Source organism: Primulina tabacum, chromosome 11, assembly GCF_025594145.1.
Source record: "Primulina tabacum isolate GXHZ01 chromosome 11, ASM2559414v2, whole genome shotgun sequence".
Classification (NCBI taxonomy): Eukaryota; Viridiplantae; Streptophyta; class Magnoliopsida; order Lamiales; family Gesneriaceae; genus Primulina; species Primulina tabacum.
Window position 1 is genome coordinate 36,740,132 of NC_134560.1, and position 11,375 is coordinate 36,751,506.

The following is an 11,375-nucleotide window of genomic DNA, read 5'->3' on the forward strand; positions in this document are numbered from 1 at the left end:
TGAAAAATTTCTATGGAACTAAAAAAATATGAATACACATTATGATTCAGATGCCTGTTTTTAAAAGTTAGACTCAGGCTCAAATATTGTTAGGATCGGCCCTGGTTGTTGTTTACTAAACCGAATCATTTCTCTATATATAGATATCTAAAAAAAAGGGATATGTTCCAAACAAAAAGTGTATGTTGGTTTGTCTTTAGTCGGACTCGGATCACCTAGAGTGGTTTACACCACAGCAAATGTTGTTGTGCTTTACATTGCAAATTTTTTTATTTTTTTTATTCTTCTCTTTTTTTCTATTTTTTTCCGTCTCTTTTTCTCTTTTGTTTTCCCACCATTTTCCTCTATTTTTTTCCTTCTTCCACAAACATTATTCACATAGATTATTATCACACAAGTTTTTGTCATGATAATTATGTGAGCATAAGCCGAACGAAAGTAGTATTAATAATAAAACTAATAATAATATATTGCGTGGTTTGGATGAGTTTGTAATCAGTCACGATTTTGGCTCGGTTTTAGGTTCAATTAATATAAAAAATTATTTGGTTCAAAATTCAAACATAAAATAGCAAAACTAAACGAAACCGTATTTTATACAGTAAAATAAAAGAAAAATCATTTTTTAGACACGTAAAAGATATTTGATTATGAATAGATATTTTTGATATGATTTCATGAATCTATATTTGTGAGACGAATCAACTCGATTGATTTATATATGCCTTGAAAAAAAATACTTTTAAAAAATTTGATTGAAAACTATACTTTTGACTTGATTGTTGCTTTAAGGATATTTTCTTTATATAGCAAATCAAATTTCATATTTTCCACGGTATTTCTATGCTTATTTACAGATTTTTTTAGAAAATAATTTGATTGAATAATCGTAACGAAAATGGCAGTAAGCACCTAAAATACTTATTAATTATTTTGGTCAATGCTCGTTGAGTTAAATATGAAGAACGTGCTACAATTTTGTGTGTTAATTAATTAAAAAACCCATAATTATTCATTAAATAGACATTATTTTCGGAACCAATGTATTAAATAAACTTTAAATAGAGTACCCCATAATATTATATGGCAAAAACTTGTGTGAGACGATATCACGGGTCGTATTTTATGATACGGATCTCTTATTTGGGTCATCCATGAAAAAATATTACTTTTTATGCTAAGAATATTACTTTTTATTGTGAATATCGATATGGTTGACCCATCTCACATATAAAAATTCGTGAGACCGTCTCACAAAGACATACTCCTTATTATGTACTATACAAAGATATACAAGGGATCAATCGTACCGATAATACGATAAATTATGTGAATATACATAAATAATACATAATTATATCTTTATAGTTTGTTCATACTCTTAAACGTGTCCTCCAGTTTTGTGTGTGCTAAGCATAGCTCTCAAGTTTAAGATTGTGTCTCAATTCCATCTCAACCGTTAGTTCGACATTAAGAGTCGATTGTCGGCGTACATAAGGATCACATGATTTTATTCTTTGCCCCAAATTGAACGATCAATATCCATGAACGCTTAAACTAAGACTTAGGAATACAGAACAATATGAAATTAAGGATCATTGGATGCTTATCGTTCAATTTTTGGGAAAAAATTGAAACATATGATCCCACATGAGCTCGACGTCGACTCTTAATGGTAAACCAACGATTGAGACAAAAATCAAGACACAATCTAAAACTCTAGGGTTGTGTTTGGTTGGGGACCCACCTAATCACCTGTTTGGTACATTTTTTAATTATTTAACCAAGTCAATCCCTCCTATGAATGATTATGTTATATTAGGTGTGATAAAATAATCACTCCTCACCCCCTAGGATTATTTATCCCACTCTTAATCCATTCTATTTTTTCAATTTTACCCTACTCCTAAATCCAAACTCACAACCACTTCTCTCCACCCCTGCCGTCGGACGACCACCGCTGTCGACCACGCCAACCGACCGCCTCCAACCGTCGGCCGATAGCCGGACCGCCGCCGTCGCTTCCGGCCGGCCAACCACCGTTGACCGCCGCTGCCGCCAACCGCCGCCACAAAACTAGAAGGACAATTTTGTCAATTCATCAAAAGATTATTATTTATTTCATTCTTAACAATCATAGCAAACGTAATATTATTTTATCATTATCTACTTCAATCATTCTTTTTATCATTTCTAGAGAAATTATTTCATTATTTTATCCTCCAAACCAAACATAGCCTAGGGATATAATTAGTACAGAAGAACTCGAGAGATATGATTGAGAATAAGGAAAACCTATATATAAGAACATAATTATGAATTATCCCTAAGAACAAATATTCGAATTAGGCGAAAGATATTTGATTACACTATGAAGATTTTATATACATCAAAACAAGATTTTTGACTTCAATCAAATTTCATATTTTCCAGGGTATTTCTCTCCCTATTTTATAGCTTTTCTAGGAAATAATTTGATTTAATTAAAGATAGTGAATTTCATAATTAAAACCTCATTTAAATTATTTCATCTTCAGTAGTCTAATAAATTTTAGGCAAAAACTTGTATGAGACGATCTCACTAGTCGTTATTTATGAGATGGATATCTTATTTGGGTCATCCATGAAAAATTATTAATTTTTATACTAAGAGTATTACTTTTTATTGTGAATATCGATAGGGTTGACCCGTCTCACAGATAAAATTCATGAGACCAGTCTCACAAGAGATCTACTCTAAAGTTGAAGTGCAAACAAAATACTTATTATGCTAATTGTTGTGATATCATAATGGAAGTGAGTGTCTATATAATAATAATAATAATTTATTATTTTTTAAGAATAATTTTGGTGTGGATTATGAAATTTATTTTTTTCCTTTACCTAATACACACCTTTATAAACTCTATCTCTCCTATAATAATCATTTTTAAATTATTTAAAATAATCAATAATTTATTATTTTATTTTTCTGAGTTATATATTTTTTAGTAATTTTAGTTCAATTTAATTTAGAATTTAGAGAAAAAAATATCAATTTAAATACATAAATTTATATCATATCCACTATTTTACACACATAAGGTGTCAAAAAATATTACTTGTTATTATTATTATCATTATTATTATTATTATTATTATTACTAACTGAGTTGTGAAAAACGTGACAATCATTATTTGAATAATTTTCTTAATATGTGTGAAGAAAAAAAAATTGAGTTGGACAAGAGATAATATCAAATACACATATTTCTCGTGATAACCGGATGAATCACAATCCTAACGAAAATGGCCAACAAGAATTGCTTTAGTCAATGTTTGTTGATTTAAATATGAAAAACTTGCTGTAACTGTGAGACGGGTCAACCCGACCGGTATTCACAGTAAAAAATAATACTCTTAGCATAAAAAGTAATACTTTTCATGTATTAATCAAATAAGATATCCGTCTCACACAATACGATCCGTGAGACCGTCTCACACAAGTTTTGTTTAATTAAAATAAGTTAATTATTTATTAGGAGGTAATTTAAGATCACGAATTATTTGTGCGGAAACGACAGCGTACTTTCCGAAGTATTCCACGATTTATAAAAATAAATAATTATTTATTTAAATAAACGTCAAATTAAATATAATTAAGATCCCCGATAATATATATTGATCTAGTCTTATGTAAAGATAGATGCACAGTACTTACGTGGCCAATCAGCATATTAAAGTGAAATTGACACATTCGAGGATTGATTCGCATAATTTAAGGTATAAACCATGTAATTTAATATTTTAACACAAATTTTAATGATATTATTTGTTAAGATCTAGTTTATTATGAATCCAATCGCATATGCGGTCAATCCATAATGTTATTCGCTCCGTATTACATAAACTAAACTCGTTGAAACGACTCGCATATATCCGAATAATTCGAAGGATCATTCGTCTCGTACATCTACGAGACATAACAGAATGATAAAAATTAAAACAAGTTTAGCATATTTTGAAATAAATCAACTTAATCAAAACTCCCATAAATAAATACCGTCCTTAATCATTAAGAATTATTTTTTAAAATTTTTTTGTTGTATTTGTCCACTTGTGTAATTGGTATAAAAAGAAAGAAAGAACACATACAAACAAGATGTGTGTATGTATTAAGATGAAGGCTAAAGCAGCCCTTTGACTTCACAACGTTGTAAACATGTATGCTTACGTGAGACATGGCATCATAAGTAAGATCAAACTGACCATTTTAGAGATAATATTGAATATAGTGGCGCGTTCAAGAAGGTTTTCGAATTGATGGAGTCGATGAACAGTTGTTAGTCAATAGTCAGGAGTTTACTTCCTTCTACGAACAGTTTCTCTTGACAGTATGTCACATTCGACTTGTCCAATGTATTTTACTTGATTAATGTAATTTGCAAACTATTGTATCTGAAAATTTACCAAATGACACTAAAAAATAACGATTTCGAATTCTCACGATATAATATATCGAATAATAAGGTACGAAAATAAATAAAGTATATTTCGATGGGATTCGAAACTCGACATGAAGATGAGGAAGCAACGTGGATGGATGATGGACAATTGCTGACATGACAAAAGGTCCCTTGGGTTTCTCCAAAAGCCATTCCATCCTAAGATTAAATACTGAATTTATTGCGTGTATAATATAATAGTCGGCGGCAGCCCACGCAGCGGCTCGACGACGACGCCCAGTATTAGAGAGAATCGCCGCCGTAATTCTGCGATACCTACACAAGTCTCTACTTCCCGGTTCGGTCGACCCTACCCCTGCGGGCACTGCCTGCAGGGGTCGATCCAACGGCTCGGATTATTTCGAGCCAATTTTTTTTTTTTTTTTACAGGAGGTGGACCCGGATCACTCATGTGGAGTGATCCGGGCCGTTCATTGACTGCCTGCACGGTTAGGTTGAAACAAACCCAACTTCCCTACGAAACCAATCCTACTTTGAAACTCATGCATAACTTCAACACACACACACATGAATATAATAATGAAATATATATGTTTTTTTTTTAAAAAAAGTAATGCTACGTATACAATCAAATTTATACAACAATTTTTACAACACACAAAAATCAACACAAAAATTTCATTTATCAACATCTCATGATAAATTCAATGCAAAATCTCACGGTATCATAACAAAAGCTCATGATTTAATTGTTGTAAATATCATTGTACAATATTTTGGTTATACATTTAGCATTATTTTTTAAATTAAATATAGTTTAAGTTTTTTTTAAGATCGATTATAACTATATCGTTGATTTATCTGATTTTAATGATAACTTTGACCATACAAATTTGAACCAAACATTATATATTATATATATATATATATATATATAACGATAATGTCAATAGTTGCAATCTCTCCATACATACATCACCCGCCTCAGATGTCTCGACACCATCTCCTCCACATATATCGAAAAAGAGTTTATTTTTTTGTAAAATAAATTAATGACATGACATTTTCCTGAATCAATAGACATTTATTTTCGTTGCGACGTTTGAAATACGTCGTCGTTATCTTTTGATATGGACTGAATAAATTTTTAGATTCACATAATAATTTACAAATCATGTTATTAATCTCGTATGACGTGCATGCTTGTGTATTTGGTTCACAAAATCATACAAATCTTGAATTATATTTAGGAATTACGAAAATTGTGAAGAACCTAGCTAGGGAAGCTGTTTCTCAGACAGTCAAACGTACAAGAATAGGTGAATCAAAAGCTAGTCCCACCTTTAAACTCATTATTATTATTATTATTATTATTATTATTATTGTTGTCTTTATCATTTTCATCACCATCAAATGAAACATTTAATCTTATTGATTACTAAAATTAAGGAGGCAAAAAAATGTCAGTTAAATATATCGTAAAAAAAGTATTATGAAATAATAATAATAATAATTTTATGAAATTGAAAGTAGTGAATGTAATAATAATAATAATAGTAGTAGTGAAGGGACCAAAATGGTCTTTGTCGCCACTCCTCTTTAGGTGAAGTTATCGAACACAAACCTAATTCATTTCAAGTCCATTATTCATGTCGACCACATGTATTTTCAATCCAGCCCCAATATGTGGGGGGCTTCTGCCTCCTCTTTCCTATTAATCACTGTGTAGAACCGAGCACTTGTCGCTTTATCAAAAGCTATAGCTAGTAGTAATGGTTCAACTCAAATCTTTTAAACCGCACAGCAGCTCAAGCACCACGATTCGATCGCTCTACCAAGCAGGGACAATTATTGCACACAACACACTGATACTCATATATGGATGTGGTGAAACATAAAAAAATTGTACATCCAATAGATGAATGTCACCTCATCACTACTCACATAAGTTCTCATGATGGATGTGCAACACATATATATATATATATATAGTTTTTTTATGTTGTCTATCAGCTGTATCCACATCTATGTCCACGTCAACTGTGACATTTTTTATCACACAGTAAAATGTGAAAACCACACAGAAAATATGAAAGTTAAGAACACTGCATGCATTTTAATAATTTGTGATATGGATAGAAGTGGACCTTCAACCTGTGTATCCTCAACGCTAGTTTTGCTTCACATGTTTCCTATGAGGCATCCTATCTTGATTAGACTTCAATATATTTGTTTTTTTCTATACATGTAAATAAACATTTGTTTATTTTTCAATTTAAAAATACAAATAAAACATAAGATTGTATGGTGTTCTTTGCGAGGGATGAATTTTTTTTTAATGAACTTGGACGTGATTAGAAAATTCATTGAATCTAGACATTTTGGGTAACTGTGTGTGTGTGTTTTTTTTAAAAGGATAAATGCGTGGTAGTCACACTAAAACGTGAGACAACCATAGGTTAGACCTATTATTCTCAATAATATATATATGTTCTTCTGTTTTTTTTTTTTTAAATTAACAATCTATTATTAAAAAAATAACAACATAATTAAATAATGGGAATGAAAAGATCAGAAACTAAACACTCGTATTTATTTCATAATTCTATCCACGTTCAATCTGATATCTGAATAGTGATCGGTTTCATGGATTGTTGTACATGTATTGTAATATTAGTTTGTAAAACAAAATGTCAACTATTACAAATAAAAAATAATTTCGGAATACATATATCTAATATGAGTAAATTCAAACGGTATCACGTATCTGTATTTGTGAGACAGATTGATATGAACTATATTTACAAATAAAAATAATACTTTTGACATAAAAATAATACTTTCTCGTTAACGAGGTCATGTTGGACCTCAAAAATTTCCCTCACAACAATTACATTCCTTGGAATCAATGAAAATCGAACATGTGACCTTGACTCTGATATCAATTGTAGGACTGAGTGCTTATAACTAATGGTAATTGTGTATTCAAATCTTTTAAGTCGTACAACAGTTGAAACACAATGTTTTGATTACTTTACTAATCACAAACAGTTATTGAGCTTAATATTATGAGAAACTTATTGTATGACAAATATAATAACTAGGAAGTTAGTAGGAGAAGAAAAGAAATTTTTGTTACTTATTTATAAACTACTTTCCTTTCAATTATATAAGTTTGATTTTTTATATAACTTAATAAATTAATTGGAAATATCAATTAAATAAACAAATTTTCAATTTTATTCATATTTAATGAGTGTTTATATATTAATGACTTGTTATATTTCCAATAGTTAGTTAATCGCAAGATGTCAAAATAAATATAGGTATATTAGGAAAAAAATAGAAGAAATAGTACTAAATATTGATACATGGAAATTATAAGTTTGAAAATTTGCTGAAATATGCCAAAAATTGTTTTTTTTTTAAATCTAAAAAACATGTAGGTTTATAATATAGTAAGGATATAAATGATATGGTGAAAGTTAAAATATATTATATGAGTATTACTAACTTTATTTCACATGTTTATAATAATGTATGTATTAATTATTTATCCTAAAAAAAAGTGCAATTAGAATTTTTGAAGCTTTTATCAGTGAAATTAGGAAAAGTGTGGGCTAAGACAATATTAACGGGCCTTTAAGTGATCCATAAACAGCTGTAGACTCCAAACGCTCCAGAAAATCAACGAACAATACAATGATTTGTCTTCTTACCAGTCTTGTATATTAGATATTACCAACTATGGCCATAATGTGTATCCTACAAGGTCTTTAGTTGTATTTTAGGTAATAAGAAATTGTTTTCTTAACAATAAAACAAAAGAAAGAGAATTTCTCAAGGCGGGAAACCAAATTTATCACAAAAACTAAGGTAGATTTCATTTTATTTTTTTGGGTCTTGCATATGGACCCGCGCGTATGAGGTGTGTTTGAGCATACTAAATGGGTCATGGGACGGTCTCGGGTCTAATTTTTCAGACCCGTCCGGGTATGGGGCGGGTCATGGATCCTATAATACCCGCCCTTTACCCGCATTTTCATTGTTTTAGTAGTTCACCTCAACCATAACGGTCTTAGCTATACATATGTCAACTGTTGCATTTGAATCTGTTTTTAGCAATAGTGGAAGAATAGTTGGTCCTCATCTTAGTAGGCTTAATCCAACGACTTTGGAGGCATTAACGTGCTCGCGAAGATGGTAGTGGAGTGAGGTGAAAGTTAATAAATCACAGTTTTATTTTGTTGTTGTACTTTCATTTTAATTTTGTTACTATAGTTTCTCTATTTAAATTACATTTTTTTACGGTTTTAAATTACAATTTTATTTTTTCAATATACTTTCTCTCTTTATTTTTGTAGTCAATTCTTCAAATAGTTTACCAATTTGTCCCACCATTCTTGATAAAAAGGAAGATGATCCCGAAGAATGTGTCTGAATATTGCCTACTCGCTGATTTTATATTGATCTATTTAAGTTATGTTATGACTTATTTTTGGAGATGTCAAGATTTTTTAGGAGAGCTAGTAATTATTTTTTTATGTAATTATTTATTTCGTGAAACTACTTTGTTTGTTATTATTAAGTGTAGTTGAAGACATGAATTAATTTTCTATTGTGTTGTATTTAGATGTTTGTCTGTTTCATAATTCAGTAATCTGAAAAGAAAGATTATTGTTTTTGTTTTAAAAAAATTCGTGTCTCATGGGTCTACCTGATCGCGTTTCGTATTCGAGGTGAGGCGGGTCCGAAAAATATTTAACCAGGGCGGGTCTGAAAATGGGTCAAAGTTTTCTTCATGGGACAGGTCTTGGGTTTAGCCATATCTGCCCCATATCCGTCGCATTGACATCTCTATTTGCATATGAGAAGATTCCATGATCTAGAAGATGCAAACCACTATTTTTTCATAAATAACTCCATACTCTAATAAGCTGGACATAACACCCCATCCCAAGATTTCTATAAAAAGAATGGAAATATTGGACACAAACAACTACAGATTCGGGTTCACACCAGTTACAAATGTATGATTCGTCTTTCAATAACGTTGTAGGTTTGCTCTCTTAGGGAAGAAAACCGATCTGATACAATTCTTTTCTGATAGTATATCAAAGCCATAGACGAGAGAACCCACCCAGCCATACAAATGGTGGGTCGCCTCTCGTCCTCCTATATGATGGAACAGTGTTGTACTACATTAGTTATCTAAATGTAGCTGTGACTTACACTGATTCGCCCATGCTAAAACCTCTATCAGCAGCATAATCTACAAAACTGTATAACGGCAGAACTCTCTCACCGTATTTCTCGAATCCATCCAATGCCCTTTTAGCTTGAGACTTCAGATCCTCGGCCACTTTTATCGCCTTCTCAACACCGTATGCAGATACATAACTTTTAGCTTTCCTTTTTTTCTCGCCACCGCCCGTCCCTGATTTTGCTTCCAGAATATCATCAACCACCTGATACAAAACACCCACAGCCTGTCCATATTGTCTCAGATGCTGAATCTCATCATCCGAAGCACCAGCTAAAAGGCCTCCACACACTGCTGAGCACTGACCCATCTCACCAAACTTCTTTTCTTGGACAAAGTCAACTGCATTTGGTCCACCCTCGAGGTCCATAAACTGACCAGCAGCCATGCCAGTGGACCCAACTGCTCTTGCAATCTCAGCAATTACCCGAATGAGGCGAGCCTCAGGGATGATATCAGTTGGGGTGTGTGAAACAATGTGGCGGAAACCAAGAGGGAACAATGCATCCCCAGCTAGTATTGCCATGTCAACTCCAAATTTCGTATGATTAGAGGGTTGGCCCCTTCGAGACGGGTCATCATCCATACATGGCAAGTCATCGTGGATAAGCGAAGCAGCATGAACCTATTTATAAAGGCAGGTATGCGATATTTCATAAGAGATACAAGAATAATCCACTAAATCGATTGGTGAATCGAACAATTGCATTATTCCACACGGGAAGAACTTCCTTTTGGATTAAAGGTTTAGATACCTGGTTCCCAATAAATTTGAAACCTCAAAGGAAACATACTCGTGCCCAATCATATCTACCTGTAGCAAAGAAACGATTTCGTTTCGCACATACTGCCAAAGAATAAATATTGAACGCCTAATTAAATAGCTTCAACTATCTAGAACCATTTCCCTGTTTCTAATAAACTCCAATTCACTGAATACAGTCCACAAAGAACTAATGCTGGCACGTGATTCTGGTATTTCAGCAGTCAGCGCCAAAGGTACCAGTTAATTAATTTGGATGTCATATAGTAATAATCCACGAAACAGAAGGAAACAAAAATAAAGGAAGAAAGCTAACCATTTCAAGAGCACAGGCAGTGGGGAAGGCGGCTTGGCGATTACCACCAAAAATCTCACAGGCGGCGACACACATGACCGGCGGCGATCTTTTGGCGCCTTTAGCCAGAACCGAGTAACGCATGGCTTCATAGATCCGCTGCGGGTACTGCACTGGAATAGCCTCATCGAGTTTCTGGTCGATCTCCTTAATCAGAGAGGTCCAGTAGGTTTTGAGATCAAATTGAGTAGATACCGAAGCGGAGCCGCACCGGATTGGGCGGCGTATGATCCGCGAAGTCGTCTTCGGGAAGGGAACCTGTGGAGATGCTGTGGCTATTGTAGGGAACACCATAATTGAGGCGAAATTGGAACAAATCGGCAGATTTTTTCTCAGACTCGGACAAATTTCGACGATGACGATAAGGTGAAAGTAAGCAAAAACAACCAAGCAAAAATTACACGAGCTACGTGGCAATTTTTGGTTGAATAGATATATATGTCTGAACCTAAAAATGACCTAAAACATAGTAGTATTAAAATAAGGGAAGATACGAGACAGTCTCACGGATTTTTATATATGAGATCAGTCAATTTTACCGATATTCAC

General features: G+C 32.6%; 1 protein-coding gene across 1 annotated transcript; it reads right to left on the minus strand.

Moving 5' to 3' along the window:
• Positions 1–9,389: 9,389 nt before the first annotated feature.
• Positions 9,390–11,250, minus strand: LOC142518244 (heterodimeric geranylgeranyl pyrophosphate synthase small subunit, chloroplastic). Its single transcript, XM_075620991.1, has 2 exons — positions 10,788–11,250; positions 9,390–10,333 (listed from the first exon to the last, which is right to left on the minus strand). The coding sequence occupies exons 1-2, from the start codon at positions 11,118–11,120 to the stop codon at positions 9,674–9,676; spliced, it is 993 nt and encodes a 330-aa protein (XP_075477106.1). The 5' UTR covers positions 11,121–11,250; the 3' UTR covers positions 9,390–9,673.
• Between the last annotated feature and the right edge of the window lie 125 nt (positions 11,251–11,375).